Below are 18,744 nucleotides of genomic sequence, written 5' to 3'. Positions count from 1 at the left end.
GAACTCAGTGGTGTCCAAGGAGTGGGGTCTAAATCCAACCCCTCTACTTTCTGGAGGTGGGATTTGGGGCAGATTACTTAGCTGGAGCCTCAGTTTTTTGACCTGTGTAATGGGGTTATGATTTATCATGTTGTGGTAAGAACTGAATGTGTATCTTTTGCAGAGGTTGAGCCCAGTGCCTGGCACACACTAAGCGCTTGATGACTGTCGGCTACTGCTATTTTGTGAGAGAGAACTATATATTCAAAAGTCATCGGGGATTCCCGGGTGGCTCAGCGGTTTAGCACCTGCCTTTGGCCCAGGGTGTGATCCTGGAGTCCTGGGATCAAGTCCCACGTTGGGCTCCCTGCGTGGAGCCTGCTTCTCCCTCTGCCTCTCTCTCTCATGAATAAAAAAAAAGGTCATCTCGTGGGATGCCTAGGTGGCTCAGCAGTTGAGCATCTGCCTTCAGCTCAGGGCATGATCCCAGGGTCCCAAGATCGAGTCCCACATTGGGCTCCCTGCAGGGAGCCTGCTTCTCACTCTGCCTATGTCTCTGCCTCTCTCTCTCTGTTTCTCAAGAATAAATTTTTTTTTTTTTTAGGATTTGATTTATTCATGACAGACACAGAGAGAGAGGCAGAGACACAGGCAGAGGGAGAAGCAGGCTCCATGCAGGGAGCCCGATGTGAGACTCGATCCCAGGACTCCAGGATCACGCCCCAGCTGAAGGTGGTGCTAAACTGCTGGGCCACTGGGGCTGCCCAATAAAATCTTAAAACAAAACCAAAACAAACAAAGGTCATCTTGTACTTGGCCAGCATAGCAAATGGCTACTGTAAAAGTGACAAATGCTTCAACTGCCAGCTGACCCATCCAGGGTGAAACAGCTCAAGAACATGCTTATATAACCAGGCTCTGGGTCCCCTAAGCATTTATGCTTCTTTTTCAGACTGCATAAATATTATGTGTTCCTATGAAAACTGGAACACACACAGAACATATGGAAGAAAATAAAAATCACATAGGTCCGGATTTGAATGTCAGCTCTGCCACTGATCTATATCATGTGACCTTGGTGGGTTTCTTAACTGCTGTGATCTTCAGTTTTCCCATTTGTAAAATGGGGATAAGTAATGCCCATTTCACAAGGGGGTTGGGGGGTGGTGGGTCATGAGCATGAAATGAAGCAAAGTGCCACCTGAATGAGTGGGAGTTACTATGTTAATCCTGCCCCTAGAATCGCTGTTCATACTTCCTGCATTTTCTTTCAGTTTTTTTCTTTGCCCATATGATGTGTGTGTAATATTAACACATACATATATATTAACTTCAGAGCATATTGCCTATTCTTTCGATGTTAATATATCACCCCATGAGGTGCTAGCACATGGGGGAGGGTGTCTGATTTTGAGCCTGGGTATATTTGACTCAAATGCTTTTTTAACCACTGCGTTTTAGTAAAGCCTCTCTTGGCTCCTCCACATTTTTCCCAGGATTGCCCCTCCTCTCAAGAAGGCTTTTCAGACATTTCTCCTTCCTAATTTCCTCCCCAATGCGTTTCTTTAGAAATGTTTGATGTTGGGGCAGCTGGGTGGCTCAGTGATTGTCTGTCTTCGGCTTGGGTCATGATCCTGGGGTTCTGGGATCGAGTCCTGTATCAGGCTTCCCACAGGGAGCCTGCTTCTCCCTCTGCCTATGTCTCTGCTTCTCTCTTTGTGTCTCTCATGAATCAATAAATAAGTAATCTTTAAAACAAAACAAAACAAAACAAAAAAGTTTGATGTTGAAATAATCCTAGATTCACAGGAAGTTGCAAAGATCATACAGAAAGGCTCTGTGTACCTTTCATCCAGTTTCCCTCAATGGTTAGAGCTGACGCCACTTTAGCATGATGCCAGAACCAGGAAATTGACATCGGTACCGTGCCTACGTGTATGTACGCATACATGCATGTGCGCGTGTGTATAGTTTTATGTCATTTTATCACATAGGTGGATTTGTGCAACCATCACAATCCAGATACAGGACTGCTTCATGACCCCAGAGTCCTCTCTGAGGACTTATGGTCATATCCAACCCTGGCAACCACATCTCTATTTTCTGTCTCTGTAATTTTACCATTTCAAGAATATTACATAAATGGAATCAACAGTATGTGACTTTATGAGATTGGCCTCTCCCCGATTCCCCATAATGCCCTTGAGAGCTATTCAAGTTGCTATGTGTATCAATAGTTCACTCCTTTTTATTGCTGAGTAATATTCCATGGGGTGGAGGACAACGGTTTGTTGAACCAGTAACCTATTACATCCCGGGTGTTTCCAGTCTGGGTAACTGCTGGTAAAGCTATCATGAGCGATCTTGTATAGATTTTATGAAAACATAAGTTTCATTTTAATTAAAACATACGTTTTCATTCATCTGGGACAAATACCTTGGAGTGCAATTGCTGGGTCTTATAGTAGCTGTGTGTTTGGCTTTTTTCTTTTTAAAGAAACCACTAAACTATTTTGCAGAGTTGCTGTACCATGTCACATTCCCACTGACAACGCATGGGAGAGTGAATTTCTCCGCATCCTCGCTGGCATGTGTTGTTATCACTATTTTTTTTTTTTAAGCTGTTCTGATAGGTGTGTAGTGATAGTTCATGCATACCACAGATATACCGGATAGCTGTTTATGTGAGGTCTGTATATCTGTCCCTTTATACACATAAAGAGTAGGGTTTTCTTGCTTCCCCTCTCCTAGACAGGAACCAATTTTCACCCCCTTGCAGGCGATCACCCTCCCTCGCAGAATGCGAGGCTTCTCTAAGCTTTCTAGTTAAGGGAAGGCACCAGCGGTTTGCTGAGGCTTTAATCACCAAGCTGGTTCCAAGAGGCCAGGAAAACAGTTGATTTGGACAAATCTGGTTCAGGCCAGTGTTTGAACAAGGCCTCAGTTTTGGACATGAGGATTAAATACCCGGACCCCAAGGTGAATGAATTCAACAGAGGACCACAGTTGGGGGCCCCTGTGAGGCACAGGCTCATTTCAGAGTGGGGTTGCCTGTATGGCTGTGTCTGCCAAGGCTGTCATGGGATCTGGAAGTACCATGCACCTGGCAGTCCTCTGTTAGTGAGCAGGCTTCTGGATGCGTTTACAGGAACCCACTGTCTGGGCACAACAGCTCATTGCCTGCCCCGCCCTCAGCCCTGACTCACCTAAGCCAAAGTGTGCCACGGGTTCCATCTCACACAGGTAGCCCGAACCCCCGTCAATGATCCTCAGGTGGGCCCCACTCCTCTTGGTGTAGAGCACGACTTTAGCTCCCCTGGCAAAGGCCCCAAACTGGGTCCGAGGCACCACGCGCAGCCAGTTATTGCTGAAGCCCTGCAGGGAGGGAAGAAGGCAGGTGAATATGGGGGATGGGCAGGGGGAGCAGGGATGGGGGAAGGCAGGGAGGGTGGGCAGGGGGAGCAGGGAGAGAGGTAGAGAGGGGCAGAGGGAAGAGAGGAGGAAGGTGAACAGGGCAGACAGACTGGCTGACATTTGGAAAGAGAGGCACTGGAAACATGAAGGAAAAGCCAACAAAAGACTCAGGAAAACAGTTTTTGGAGAAGTGCCAGTGGAAGGCAGAGGGGCAAAGGGCTTCTCCCAGGAGCAGCCCTTCCTGGAGGTTTACTGTGTGACTGTGATTTATTTCCTGGGTTTCTATTTCCCACCACGCTGGACAAGCAAGCATCCCAGGTACCTCCGACCTCCATCCACTTTAGATCCAGGGGAGCACATGGGGCTGGGGTGTCTGTGCACACCTGGTTCCCCCGGAAGACGGACAGCGGCTGAGCCATGGACTCCCCGTGGGACAAGATGAGGTCCAACATCCCGTCTCCATCGAAGTCTGTCACCACACCCCCTGCAACAAGGCGGATTTCACTCTGGCCATCAGCCAGGAGATCCAAGAGGAAGAGGGGCTCCCAACCAGGGCCATGTCCTGGCACCCGTGCCCTGGGGTGGGAGGCAGAGAGCACAGTGCTGGGGCAGGAAGACAAGGGGGAAGCCCATCTCCTCTGCTTTCCCAGAGCCGGTTCATGGCAGGAAGTCAGGAAGGGGGGATCCCTTTCCTTTCCCTGGACTTTTGCATGGACAGAGTGGGTGCAAATCATTCAGACCATGAGGACTCCTTTCTGATATATTACACATGCCGTTTGTATTTGCAGTTTTGTCAATATGTCATGTTTGCACATTCATGGTCTCCTTTCGGTCCTCACTACAACACAGAGAGGTGAGGAGGGCACATGTAATGATCCCTTCTGTGGGTGTGCAGAACAAGACTCAGAAGCTGAAGCAACCCTTCCACGATCACAAATGAGGCAATGGCAGGATGGGGGCTTGGGACTCCTGATCCAGGGCTCTTTCTTGGACACCAGGCTGAATGCCAAGAGGGGAAGGGTCAGAGTGCAGAACACCCCCCAGCCTCTCTTTTCAATCCCCACCTGGCACCAGAGAAGCTACTGCCCACGGATTTCCAGAGTCCCGCCCCCAGCTCTGAACCTGGAAGAGGGGACCATTGCCTCCTTTACTTCCAGCCTGGCACTCCCAGATTCTCACCCCTGCCTTAGGGTGTCAGTCTTCAGAGTGGCGGGGAAGGAGGGGTCCCGCGCTGTGGGACTGGCTGCCCCATCCCTCTTGCCCTCATCCTGTGCACCTGACAGAGCCTTCAGGTGTCCTCACCTGTGCCCCGGCCCTCAGGCTCCAAGGCATCACCAGGGTTGAGCTCCTCGATGAGGGGGTCTCCATGTTCTCTGCGGATGACACTGCAGGAGAGGAGACAGTCGTTGTCAGATGAGTCACATGCTGGCGAGGCCCCTGCGGGCCCCCTGGATGCAGAGAACCACTCGTTCCAGTCTCTGTTCCCTGAGCATCCCCAGGCCCCACTGTGCATCGGCCACCACCTGGACGCCTACGGAGCCACTCTCTGCTTCCAGAGCCTGCCTACACCCTGCCTGTTCCCTTCTTGGGTTTTAATTTACGTTGGTAAATATTGATTTTTCTTTCTCTAATGGATGAATTATAGACAGCCGGGGGAAGGGCAGTTGATGGATGGAGAAGAGGCAGGGATGCAGCTACCTTCAACTGACCTTCGCTTTCCTTCAAGTGGCCCTGGGTTTCTGAGTTCTGGATGTGCCCGGGATTCAAACCGCTCAAAGGCCACCTCCTCCGAGTCCTCCCTGATCATCCTGCTGGAAGCAGTGCCTTCCTGCTCAGCCGTTATCACTTTCTGCCTTGCTTTAAAGCTCGGACGAGGGATCCCTGGGTGGCGCAGCGGTTTGGCGCCTGCCTTTGGCCCAGGGCGTGATCCTGGAGACCCAGGATTGAATCCCACATCAGGCTCCCGGTGCATGGAGCCTGCTTCTCCCTCTGCCTGTGTCTCTGCCTCTCTCTCTCTCTCTCTGTGACTATCATAAATAAATAAAAATTAAAAAAAAAAAAAAAAAAAAAAAAGCTCGGACGAATGCACCTTATCTCCCCAGTTAGACTGTGAGCTCGTTTGCGGCAGGCCGGGACCACGTGTTACTCACGTGTTACTCATTCTTGCATTTCCCACGGCACCTAACACAGTGCGCGGCTCGCAGGAAGCTCCAAGCACATGCCCGTGGGATGCGTGGATGAAGTCCAGCAGCAAAAAGGGAAGAAAGGGGTCCCTTTGGGCTGCAGGGGCTCTGTCTATTTTAAACTCTGAACCAAGGTAATATTTGCTTCAGAAAAGCCCACTGCGAATGTCCTGCTCTTTCTCCACGCCGAGCTGAATGCTGATGATGGTGGTGAGCTTTCCTCTGATTTTTCTCACTCATTAGATTCTCATGGCCTGGCTGTGTGGAGCAATGCTGGGGGAGACGGAGGGCAGGGAGGGATCTGATCGCCCTCCCCTCAACACTGCAGGTGGCTTTTGTCTGCTCAGGTCACAGAGAGTCACCAGAGGGCTGAGATGTGGCCAGTGATTTCAGGAGCTGGCAGGAGTCCCCTGAGCTGGAGCCTGTGGTGTGGAGAGGGTAGAGTGCAGGCTGAACTGCAGGGCATCTGCAGAGCTGAGCAGCGGCCCTGGCCCTGGGAGAGCCCTCTGTCCCTCTGTCCCTCTGTCCACCTGAGGCATCTGTGCTGCACATCCATGGGTGTAGTTGGGCAGAGGACAGTGTGCCTGTTGCCCTGGGGCATGTGCATCCCTGCTAGAGGTCTGTATACCTCAGCCTGCCAACAACCACAGTCCCTTCGACCACGTGTGTCCCACAGATTCTTCCACAGTTGGGCAGAGACATCCCTGGGCTCAGGTGACAATGCAGTTAAGGGTTCCTAAGGATAAAGCCCAGCAGTTGCCCTGCGTCTATGTATTGGCTGAACAAATTCACCTGCAGTGACCTCTGTGTGCCATCCACTGCGCGGGGCCCTGTGGCCACGATGTGCATCAGGGAGGATGGAGTTTAGGGTCCCTGATGACAGAGAATCTCCTGCAGAGTGCTGAAGGACCACAGGGAGAGGGGCTGGGGAGGGCAGAGCTGGGCAAGCTCGCCCAGGCTTCCTGGAGGAAGGCTCAACTAAGCTGAGACCAGAAAGATGAGTATGGTCACTCGGACCAAGAAGGAGGAAGAAGAGGCAGAGGGGGCGGGCATTCTGAGGGTCCGACCTGGTTGGCCCAGAGCTGAGCAAAGCTGGTGGAGTCTAGAGCTCAGCCACAAATGGGGAAGTGGAAAGTGTGTGGAGGCTAGGACACAGCCGGGATGCGTCCGAGAGAGGGCAGTGGGGAGCTTCCAAAGGTTTCAAGAGGAAGAGGGCTACAGCCAGATTTCCATTTTCAACAGCTCGGCTGCAGGACTAGAGGGGGGCAGGGGTGGGTGACACCTACGGAAGGCAGGTGCAGGAAGCCCCTTCAGAGTGACAGATGAGGAGCGGCAGAGGGGGTAAGAGGCGAGAACAGATCAGAGGCATGTGTCAATGTGTCAGTGGTGTGACCCTGCGTATCCTGGCTGGCCTGGGAGCGACCCTGTATGCTGGCTGTCCCGCCATCATTAACAGGACCCCTCACTCTCACTAAGCATCTGGTTTGGGTGATGAGTCCCCTGGTTACCCTACTCTTCACTGAAAGATTGCAGGCTCAAGCACACTGCGGCTTTGAGTCCCCAGTATCTCCTACAAGAAGCCTGCCGTGTTCCATTCAGTGACAGAGACAAGTTGGGGCCAAACTTCTAGAGTTGCCAGCTGAGTGGTGGCTCCAGCTGTAGCCCCTCACTCTCGGCTGTGTGCTCAGGACCCAGCCATCTGCCACCGGGACCTGGAGCACGGCCATGTACCTCAGTAGTGGCGTCTCCTGCTGCTGCCTGGAGCTAAACCTGCTAACCCGTGGGGCCACTCTGTGGTGACCCTGTCCTGGTCCATGGCAGCCCTGGGCCGGCCCTTCCTTGGGGTGGCCAGAGGGGGGCTGGGCCATGTTTTAGAGCCCCATGGGCAGGTGGACACGGGTGGCGCCTGGGTTCTCGGCCACAGTTATGAGAGCACTAGACTCCCTCATGCTCAGGGGCCCTGGCGAGTGACACTTTATTAGCCAGAGAAGGAAAGCAGTGTCTCTGTTAACGAGCAATTGATCTTCCGCAATTAATCTGGAAGTTGTGAATAAGCTTTTTGCAAGGCACCTAATTAGTAAATCTAGTGCCTTCGGGGGGTGATTACATCCAGTCAGGATTGATGCTTTGTTAATAATTATATTTTAAAACATGCTTAGTCACAGCTCTTGCCTTTTATTAATAGTTGGGGCCCCCCTGGGGTTCAGGGTGGGGGCCTTGGGGAGCCGAGCAGGTGATGGAGCCTATTTCTTGAAGCCAAGGCCCCGTACCCCACCTGCCTCCTCTCCCCACCTGCTCCTGAGCCCCAGTAGCATGTTTTAGGCCAGGAACAGGGCTGTCTCAGGCCACATGGGTCCTGAGGTTCTCCAACGGCAGTTCTCAAACTTTCGTGTGATAAGAATCACCTGATGCCCAGTGCACTTGTTAAAAATAGAGAATCCTGGGCCTCACTCCTGGAGATTCTGATTTAGGAGATCTGGGTGGGCCCTGGGATTCTGTACTTTAAATAAGCACTTCGGGTGATTCTGATGCCAGTGGTCCCTGGGCCCCTCTTAGAGAAGTATTGCCTCCCAACATCCAACCTTTCCTCCCCAGACGCAGATGCTTGCAGATCCCTTCCATTCGGTCACTCTTTTCCTTATCTACCATTAATCATCGCATCCAGCATTTCCCAAGGGATGTTTTGCAGAGCACCAGTCCCAACAGGAAAATCTTTGAAAGAGGTGTCCTGTGGTCAAACCTATTTAGAATACTCCAGCCACCTTTCAGAAAGTAAAAACACTCATGGTCATGTTAAAGGCTCTGAGAAGTCCTGCAGCCAGTAAACCTGCCTGTCTTTGCTTACCCTATGGGCACCGAAACAAATTTGACTCTGTAACTCCTTTTTATGGTAGTGTGGATTTATCTCCTATAGAGTATGGCTTCTGGGCACACTTTGGGCCGTGTCCCTCTGCCCATTTCCCCCCCAACAGCAGGAGGCTGGCTTCCTGCCCAGGATCTGTCCTCCATTCCACAGCCTCTCATTCAGTCCCTCCTTCCCTCCTTTCTGTTCCTTCATCAGGGGACCTTCCTGCATCTCAGCCCTGGGAGCTCTCCTCTGAGTTCTACACCTTCCTCCCCAGCTCCCAGCTGGCGAGGGTGAGAGGCTACTGGCCAGGCTGAAGCACCTACCGGAAGAGGCGGTTGGCTGAGGAGCTGCGGTGGGCAAAGTTGTTGAAGAAGATCTCCAGCTCCTGGTCATTGTCAAAGTCGGCGGCAATGACTGTGCGGACAGGGGATGGCATGGAGAACTTGGGCGAGGCGATGTCCTGGGGTGCAGGGGGGAGAGGGTGCAGGTCAGCAGACAGAGGTGTGTGTGTGGGATGAGGGAGGTCGACTCCCCACACGTGTGTGTATGCAATCCAAGAGAAGAGATGGTCGACCTAACACCTCCTCTCTCACCTCCCCTGGATGGGACCTGCAGTGGCTGCACTCAGGACCACACAGACCTCGGGCTGCTTGTAGGAGGACAAAGAGGTGAGAGGGATGGTCCCAATTCACACCAGGCAACAGCCAGGTGCTTTACTGGTCAGGCTCATATGTAGCCCTCCCATCAGGCACTTGAGGCAGGGCAGACATTAGCATTCCCATTTTACAAGTGAGGTGATCATGTCCTGGGGGAAGGAGGGGAGACAACCATGGTTATAGCTAATGACGGGGCAGTAGCCAGGGCTTCAGACTCAAGATGCTATGTCCTTCCCCCTTTTCAGAGAGTCAGAAGCAGGTCTGTGTGTGGGGCACTGGAAAGGGCTGTGTATTTGAATCCAGGCTTCTCTGCTGACTTAGCTGTGTGATCTTAGGCAAGTTATTAGCCTCTCTGGTCTCACTTTCTTCATCAGTAACCTGGGGCTAGGAATAGTGGCCCAGGCTGTGAGGACTGCATGTAAAATGCTTGGCAGGCAGTGGGCATGAAATAGATCCCTGGCAATCCGTCCTGGCCCTGCTCACACTCTCAGTCTTGTGGAAGGCAGCAGAGGTGGTTTTTAGCTGTGTTTTTGCTGTTATGTTTCTTCTTGGAAGTATTTTGATTTTTTTGACCCTTGCTTTGGGGGTTTGCAGTATCAGATACACCTGTCCATGGTTCACAGGGAGACCCTAGGCCCAGGAGAACCCAACTTGGACCTCAAAGGGGGACCTGGCAAAGGGTCTCAGCTGTGGGGACCTCCCTTGAAATAGAATAAGAGGTGTGGAGAGCAGCCTTTTGTTTATAAGAATATATATTATGGATGGCTTTATCTCTTAAAGATTCTGACAGCCTGTCTAAATCTCAGGGCCCACATGGAAAGGGCTGGGAAGGGACAGTCAGTGTTTCTGGGAGGGCCCCTCCGCCCCCTGGCCTGGCCCAGCTCCTTGGCCTCTTACTGCAGGCACCCCCTCCATCAGCTGCAGGAATGAGCCTGCCTGGGACAGCTGCAAGCTGCCTGTTCTGGGGAGGCCAGGAGGGAGGTTGTCCCCATCAGCGCAGTAATGAGGCTGATTAAGAGGATGGCCAGTTGGCCATAGGCTGAGCAGGGTCTTAAGAGCTGGAGAGAAAGACCTCAGGATCTCTAGTTCATTATTATTCTATTGATCCTATAAAAATGGAAACCTACATAGCCCCCTTGGGGTTGCCCCACTGGACACCCGGGCTTCTAAGATAATGTATGTAAAGCGCTTAGCACAGTTCCTGGCACATGGAAGGCACCTGATAAATGGGGCGTCTGTTATCATTATTATTGCTCCTGTGAGCTCTGGGGAGGGGCCACCAGAAGGCTTGGCAGTGTTCCTCAACCACAGCACACCGATGTTTGGGCCTGGATCATTCTTTGCTAGGGGTCTGTCCTGTGGATTATAGGACTTTCAGCAACATCTCTGGCCTCTACCCACTAGAAGCCACTAGGTGTCAGTAGCACCCTAATCCCATTCATGACAATCGAGAATGTCCCCAGACACTGTCAAATGTCCTGAAGGAGAAAATCACCCCTGGTTAGAACCTGCGTTAGAACAAAAAGCTGGGGGTGCCTGGGTGGCTCAGTCAGTTGAGTGTTCAACTCTTGGCTTTGGCTTAGGTTGTGATCTTATGGGTTGTGGGGTTGAGCCCCACATTGAGCTCCACGTCCAGTTCCACCTCAGTGGGGAGTCTGCTTGAGTATTCTTTACCTCTGCCCCTCCTCCCCACTTGTGTGTGCTCTCTCTCTCTAAAATAAATAAATCTTAAAATAACAAAAAGCTGAATAAAGGTGAAAATCATCCAGGATCCCAGAATCAACTGCTTTAGTTTAGGGCATGCCTCCTTTTCAACCAGAGAGCCTGGGTCTCCAGGGAGGGAGCAGCTGGGCCTAAGCATCCCCAGGCTGGCATCCCAGAAGGAAGAGAGCTGGTGGTGGTGACCCAGACAGAAAGTTCCCAGAGACTCCACTGGGGCATCAGGCATCAGGCAAATTCTCACTCCTGCAGGGGGTTTTGGCAAGACCTAGGTACCTCCAGAACCACTCAGACTCCCTGAGATCAGTATCAACCATCCTATGAGAGCTCCCTGAAAAAGCTCCAAACTCTAGCTCATCACAGGGGTGGTGGTGGTACCTCTATTCCTGTCACCAAACAGCCCCTTTGAAGAATTCTTGCCTTGCAGTCTATTGACAGCTCAGGGACAGGACACATAAGGGTTTTGAGGTCATCTTGTCCACCACCTGCCATTTGTCCTTAGGGGGCAACTGTTGGGAGCTCTGTAGCTTCAATCTCTCCCAGTCCTCTCTTCACTGACCCTTAGCGTAAAGTTAAACTTGAAAAGATCAGGTTTTCCAGGAACCACCTGCAAAAATGCTGTCAGTCCAGGAATGAAGTCTACCTCCCAGAGCCTTCATTGCCCTGCTCTTCCCCCTCCATGGGAAGCTGCTGTCCCTCATTTGTCTGGCCCTTTCTGCCCTGAGCACTAGAGATGGAAGCCCAGGCTGGAGTCCACCATCTTCCCCCAGATGTTACCTTTATTGTGGCTGTCCTGCCTCCAGGCTCTGCAGAGCTGCAAGCCCCTTCTCAGCCCCTCCCTGGTGGGAGGCAGGCTGCATCCCCAGGATATGCCAGGGCCACTCACAGAGCTGGGTGGTAGAAGGAGGGAGAGGGCCCTTCTTACCCGGAAGCGGACCTTCCCATGGGCACTCATCTGCAGATAGAGCCGGTGGGGGCCATTCCAGTTGCCATAGACGATGTCCACTTTGCCGTCACGATTGAAGTCGGCTAGGGCAACACCTCGCCCGTGCTGGTGGGGGTCGTCCACACCTGGGGAGGAAAGGCAGGTTCCCTCAGGGCAGTGCCCCCTGCAGGCTCTACAAACACTCACCTTGCTGGAGCTCCTTTGAAGGTGATAGGGAGGATGACCCTCCAGCTGACCCTGCCATCCTGGAGCAGCTTTGTCTCAAGCTGCAGCTGTCAGCTCAGAATTTCTCCATGGGGGCGGGAGGTGGGACAGCCATGTGGTCGCAAAGAGAACCACACCTGTCTTCAACTGCATCTGCCCAGCAAGCACACAGTTTTCACTCTGTTTTGGGGTAGCTTAGGAAGGGGAAGGAGACATGGAAATTCTGGAGGACAAAGGCCTCTCCAGCCACCCCAAAACTGTCAGTGGGGTATATAGTAAGCTGGCTTAAATCTCTCCATGGCTCCCCAGTACTATTGGGTCAAATTCAAATTCCTGCCTGGGGAGTACCAGGCCATCTTTTTTGTTTTTTTAAAGATTGTATCTATTTATTTATGAGAGACACACACAGAGAGAGGCAGAGACAGAGGCAGAGGGAGAAGCAGGCTCCATGCAGGGAGCCCGATGCGGGACTCGATCCAGGGACCTCGGGATCACGTCCTGAGCCGAACGTAGCTGGTCAACTGCTGAGCCACCCAGGCGCCCCGAGTACAAAGCCACCTTATCTAGTCTTACCTAGTACCCCTTCCTCTTCCCCCTTACTCATAAGCTCTGGCTACCTGTATTCCTGTCATTCCTCAAATGAGCCCTGCTCTTTCTGGCTTCTAGGCCTTTGCTCAAGCTTGTCTCTGCTCCTGGAATGCTCTTCCCTTGGCTCTTGGTTACCTGGCTCCTTGTTTTTCTTTTGCTCTAAGCTACTATGTAACCTCCTCAGGGAAGCCTTCCCTGACCCCCATGAAAATAGTTCCTCCCAACGACTTTGTTATTTGTCCTGACAGCCTCTCATTCTTTCCTTCCACTGTGCTGATCACAGATGCAATTATGTTCCTTTGCAGTTTGTTTGCTTAGTGTCCAGTTTCCCCACCATACCTTACATTCTATGAGGGCAGGAGCTGTCTTCTTATTTACCTGTGTTCAAGCAGCATCTGTGTGGCCTGGTAGTTTTCAGTACATACTGAATGAATGAAGATACATAAATAATTTGACAGAAGGCACCTGGGGACATTGGTGACAGCAGAGGAAATGCCACTGCATAACACAGAAACCCACAGCATGCCTTGGGAGCTCGGGGAAGAGAAACCTGTGTGTCCAGCGTCATCTGCTCTCACTGTCTCTGCATCTGCCAGTGCCCACTGAGCTGCTCCTGGGGGAGGACAGGGTGTGGCTTTGCCCAGAGGGATGGCCTGACCTCCTGGCTGCGTAAGGCAGATATGTTCCCTCAAGCCAAACATGGAGCTGAGAGGTGGTTGATGCTGCTGGTTCTCAATACCCATGCTGACTGTTTCGGAGGACAAACTGCTGTTGGTCATCAGGCCTTTGGAGATGGTGGGCGATAGGACAATATAATGGAGGGGGGATCACAGAATCCAGGGGACCACAGAGCTCCTGGGAATGGGAGCCAGGGGAAGGTGGAGGTGGGGCCCTCTGTGAACCTTGGAGGCTGAGTATCCTTTTGGGGGAGGGGAGGATCTAGACAATGGGTGGGAGGTGTGGGGAGAAGATGCAATGAGCCCTAGGCTTGAGGAAGAGGCTTTGCCAAGGAGCGGGGGCAGCCTCTAACCTCTAGGATTAATACCCCATTAATTCTCTACAAAACTCCCCAGCCCTAATGTCGGTGGCCTTCTGTGTTGGCCCATTTCTCTCCTATCTACGAGGCACCTTGACAAGGAGCTGGTTCCCTTTCACGGGAATAATCGGTGCCAGGCTGCATTTCACAGCAGCATCTGTTTGGGTGATGAATGCCCTCTTGACATGTCTTGTTAAACCCCTGCAATCATTCTGACTTTCAATTACGGGCCTAGCACCTTTCCTCTCTCCTCCCGCCAGATACCTTCTCCCACTCCAACTTGTTCGCTCACCTCTGCTCCCATCTCTTTAACACCTTATCAAATCCTCTAGGTTTTTTCCACCACCACCTCCCTTTCATTTTATGATTTTTCAGCAATGAGAAAATTTGCTGCCAGAGTATATAGCATGATGGGGTGTGTGTGTGTGCATGCCAGGTAGGAAGACAGACCAGGGGAGCTGCTGCCTCTAGCTCTAGCTTTGCCTACAAGGAGAAGAGGGAAAGGCAGAGGGGAGTTGACTGGCTACCAGTAGAGGGGTGGTTCAGAATGGGAACTCCTGAGCAGAGAGTTGCAGGATTAGGGACTTGTCAGTCACAGAGAATGGATTGGCATCTGCTCAGGGATTTGATGTTAGCTGTCAGCACTAGCTGGAGCTTGTAGGACCTTTGATCTACGTGTCTAGTCCCCTCTCGCCTCTTCCTCTGAAAGCTTGAGCTCATTCCTAAGCTGTCCAGAAAGGGGTGAAATCAATCCTTTCACTGGCAGGGTGGGGAGGAAGTGGGTAGGGAGAAGTGCTTGAAGGCCAGGCTGATCACTTCCACAAACTTTAAAAAGTGTCTCTTTTGCCTTTCAGCAAAATTTACTGGGTGACCACTGTGTGCTAAGTGTTGTGTCAAGAATGAACAGTACAGTGCCCAGCCCTTGTAGACATAGATTATTTTAGCAACGTAGAAGCCTGGCCGAGAAGTACATGCAAGAGCAGTGTGAGTGCAGAGGAGAGAGTGCAAATCTCTGCCAGGTAACACAGAGGGAGGCAGAAAAGGCTTCAAAGAACTGAGTATTGAAGGATAGATAGGATTTTTGCAGATAGAGAAAAGGGAAAAGGCATTTCCAGTAGAGAGAATGGCAGGTGCAAAGGCCCTGAGGCGGATGAGGGATGAGCACAAAGGGAGGAAGGGGCGCAGGGCTGGGAGCCTGACATACTATTTTGTGTGGATTTTAGTCTTCTTACTCCAGTTGTTTGTTTACTCATCTGTTTTCTCCTCTAGAGTGTCCATGCCTGTGTGCGTACATGTGTGTGGGGGGGCAGAGTGATATAATCTTATTTGGGTCAGTATCCCCAACTCTTAGCACCACCTGGCACTTCGCAGGGGCTCAATAAATGGTTACTGGATTGAATATCATGGTTACAGTGCATGTGGGGAGGGGAACTGGAAAGAGGCATCTTGGAGGGAAAATTAATGCTGAGGAGGCAAGCAAGACTCAGAGGAATATGGGCCAATTTTAGTTTCTGAAAAATGGATAGTGGCCAGGAGTTCCAGGCTCCTCCTTTCCCTAGCAGCAAACATTCCCTGTGGCCTGAGCCTTGGGGGATGTGGAATTGAAGGTGACAAGCAATGTTTCCCTCTATGGTGCTCATGATTACTTGTCCCATTCTCCCTAAGGTCCGGGGAGGCCATGCTGGAGGGGGCAGGGCAGCGGCCACACTCACCAGCACTGGCAGCAGCATCCACGAAGGTACCATCACCCTGGTTATGGAAGAGGAAGTTGGGCCCATTCTCGTTGTCACAGAAGATGTCTGAGGCGCTGCTGCTGAGGATGGGGCCCACGCTGACACCTCGGCCCCCTAGGAGAGGACATCAACCCACAGTAAGTGGTAGAAGCAAAGCCTCAGGCCTGCGAGGAGGACAGGGGTGCCTCCAATGCCTTCAAGAAGCTGCTATGAAGATGCTTCAGAGAGCTTTGAGGGTAGGGGGAGATTCTAACATCTGGATGCTTCTCTGGGCCCAGATCTGGGCTCACAGACCTGTAAACTTATGCAGAGGATGATCACACCAATGATGAGGAAAGTGAAGGGCAAGACAGCCACTTTGTACCCAAGCAAAGCAACAATCCCATGGCCTATGGAACACAGAGGCCACATACAGGTCCTTCCCTTCCCTTTGGAGGCTGATTTACAATAATCCCCTAGCCCAAAGGAGCCAAGATGTACTTTAACAGATGAATGGATAAAGAAGATGTGATTGTATGTATGTGTATATATATATATATATATATATATATAATGGAATATTACTCAGCCATCAGAAAGGATGAATGTCTACCATTTACATCGATCTGGTTGGAACTGGAGGTTATTATGCTGAGTGAAATAAATCAATCAGAGAGACAATTATCATATGGTTTCACACATATGTGGAATATGAGAAATAATGAAAGGGACCATAAGGGAAGGAGGGGAAACTGAATGGAGGGAAATTAGAGAGGAAGACAAACCATGAGAGACTCTAACTCTGGGAAACAAACAAAGGATTGCAGAAGGGGAGGTGGGCAAGGGGATGGGGTAACTGGGCACATGACGTGATGAGCACTGAGTGTTAGACTACATGTGGCAAACTGAATTAAAAAAAAAAATCCCCTAGTCCAAATCTACCCACCACATTTTGATCAAGTCACAGATTTTCCTGACAACCCCCACCCCCACCCTGAGTCCTATGTATGGCAGTCAGGACACTAGGTGCACTCCTGGTCTATGAACATAGAGGAGTGGGTTCCAGCTAAAGCTACCGCATACTTTCTTGACTTTGTTTGATGTAGTCAACAACTGGGAACAATCTGCATGTCCATCAACAGCGACTGGTTGAATGGATTATGGTGCATCCCTACAATGGACCATTCTGCAGCCGCTGAAAAGACTGCATATGCACTGACTTGGGGGAGCGCCCGTGACATATGAATGAACAAGTAATGGTATTGGGGCATCTTAGATTTATTTTTTAAAAAAAGGTAAACACATGATATATGTTTCTGGACGTGTTTGTGCAGGCTTGTTCTTGAATTTGGGGGAAAGCGGGAAAGGCCACACCCTGAGTTGTTAACCCTGGTGGGGTGGGATTTAGGGAGGGAAGGAGAGATGGTAGTTGGCCTTTTTTGGGAACCTCTTTGTGTTGTTTGGCTTGTTGCAACAGAACAGCTTCTGTAGTTGGAAAGGAAAAAAATCTAGTAACTGCATACTTTTTAAAACAGAAAGAAATCAAGCCAGCTGTACATTAGGGTCTGACGTCTCCAAGATCAAATTTGAGCTACCTGTGTCAAGAAGTCCAATCTTAAGACATCTTGAACAAACAGCCCCAACTACTGGATTTCAAATCAAGCCCTGGAAGCCACATCCCCAAACACTGGAAATACTGGGCAGAAGGCAGCCTGACCAGGACCAGGACATGGATTCTCGTCAGCGAGGCTTTGCACAAGCTGTGTGACCTTGGGCAATTTATGTCACCCTTTGAGCCTCAGTTTCTTCATCTGTGTAATGTGGGTAACATGACTTGCCTTTTCTATTTTAGGATTTTTATGAAGATCACTGAGGTGAGACACGTGAAAGGGCTTTGTGAATCCTCGCTCTTCAGAGTCAGGTCTCTGGACCCGGTGGAGGGGTGCCGCCTCCGCAGAAAGGCAGAATTTCTGGTCCTTTCCCGCCGGGACCTGCATTCTAGCAGACCCCTGGATGGTTATGTGCACAAGAAAGTTTGAAATGTGCAGCTCTAGCGGGCTAGTCAGGAAATAAGAATAGTCTTCAGAGAACTCAGAAGAACTTACTGTTTGGTTATTTGTTAAATAAACGAGCACTCAGGCAGACCTGAGTGATGTTGGGCCACTCCCCCTGCATCCTGCCTGCCTGCCTGCCTGCCTGCCTGCCCGGCTCTGGGAAGAGGTTTCCATAAAATGTGCTAATGTGAGATAGAGGTTTCTTGGTCCCCAGACTCCTCCTGTCCTCCTACAGAGGTCCCTGGAGAAAACCATGAGGCCATTCTCACACCTGTGCAATACAGCCTGCCTACCAGGTCGGGTGTTGGGGGCCAGGAGGAGGGGATGGGCCCAATGGCATTGTTACTCTCTTTGCTCTCATGGTTGAGCTCCAAATTAACACATTCTGAGCCCTGTGCCTCCCATATTCCTCCCAGGTAATCTAATTAGCTCTCAAGGAGAGCCCACGCCTCATGAAAATGGAGTCACTAAATCCACAGTGCTCCTGGGGAGCATCATCTAAGACGTGGCATGCGTTTTTCATTAGGAGAGCCAGAGTGTGGGGCGGGGAGGCTTTCAGATGCCTCTCCTAAGGCCAGCATGGAGGGCTGCTGGGCTGTAACCTGGGCACCACGTCTACCCATTCAAAGAGGAGCAGCAGAGTGGCTGCTGGCAGGTGTCCCTGCCCCCATCCTGCCAGATTCCAGCCCAGGAAGAGGCTTCAGTGAGAAAACCTGGGCCTTGCCTGGGCCCCCGGAAATTCCAGGTGCGGCTCTGGGACTTGCCACCAAACAATTCCATCCTTCCTCCCCACTCTAGTGTCCTCCAATTTCCGCTCTGCCTCTGGCTCTCAAGCTGTGACACATTCTCTTCATTTTCTACAAAGCAGGTTATTTCCCTCTTGGACAAATTTCTAAATCTTTCTAATTAACTAATTGGGTTGGGTTGAAGCCTTGTACCATTTGTAACCTGTAATTATTAGAAAATTGCCATGGTAACCACACTACTAATTAGTGACAATTTATTGCCATGGCAACTGGACCATAACAGAGATGTTACCCACAACTCCTTCTTGGCAAGTTCGCTGCACAGTTGGGGAGCAGGTGAGTCGACAGTCAGGGAGCCAGCCTCTTGGGCACCGGCCCCGGCAGCCTTAGGATGGAGAGCCTAACTAGGGTATGAAGCAGGAGTGGCCAGGTGTCTGAGGCCCTAGCCGTGCTGCAGAGGAAACTCTACTCCCAGGTGGATCATCTAAGTCTTCTTCAAATCTATAAAATCCATCCACCCATCCTAAGTGTAGTCTGATACTTCCATTCTCTGCATGGTCCATGACAGAGGTTCCTGATTTAGTGCCTTCTACTCAGACTTCTCTCCTTGGCCAACTTTTCTCCCTCCTGAGGTTTAGCACATGCCTTATGAGGCCGCC

The 18,744-nt window shown here is 51.2% G+C and overlaps 1 protein-coding gene across 5 annotated transcripts in view; it reads right to left on the bottom strand.

Moving 5' to 3' along the window:
* The window catches only part of CRTAC1 (cartilage acidic protein 1), a 156,332-nt gene that overhangs the window by 32,473 nt on the left and 105,115 nt on the right, over nucleotides 1–18,744 (bottom strand). For all 5 annotated transcript variants that reach the window (XM_072805775.1, XM_072805774.1, XM_072805771.1 and 2 more), the window contains exons 6-11: nucleotides 15,286–15,420; nucleotides 11,725–11,870; nucleotides 8,748–8,884; nucleotides 4,696–4,778; nucleotides 3,777–3,877; nucleotides 3,186–3,354 (exon numbers count right to left, since the gene is read on the bottom strand). In XM_072805775.1, the coding sequence (XP_072661876.1) occupies nucleotides 3,186–3,354; nucleotides 3,777–3,877; nucleotides 4,696–4,778; nucleotides 8,748–8,884; nucleotides 11,725–11,870; nucleotides 15,286–15,420 (771 nt within the window). The remainder of the gene's footprint in view (nucleotides 1–3,185; nucleotides 3,355–3,776; nucleotides 3,878–4,695; nucleotides 4,779–8,747; nucleotides 8,885–11,724; nucleotides 11,871–15,285; nucleotides 15,421–18,744) is intronic.

The sequence above is a fragment of the Canis lupus genome, chromosome 29 (genome assembly GCF_048164855.1).
Source record: "Canis lupus baileyi chromosome 29, mCanLup2.hap1, whole genome shotgun sequence".
In the NCBI taxonomy this organism is placed as follows: domain Eukaryota; kingdom Metazoa; phylum Chordata; class Mammalia; order Carnivora; family Canidae; genus Canis; species Canis lupus.
The sequence above is the reverse complement of the archived record's forward strand: the minus strand, read 5'-3'. Positions and strand labels throughout refer to the sequence as shown.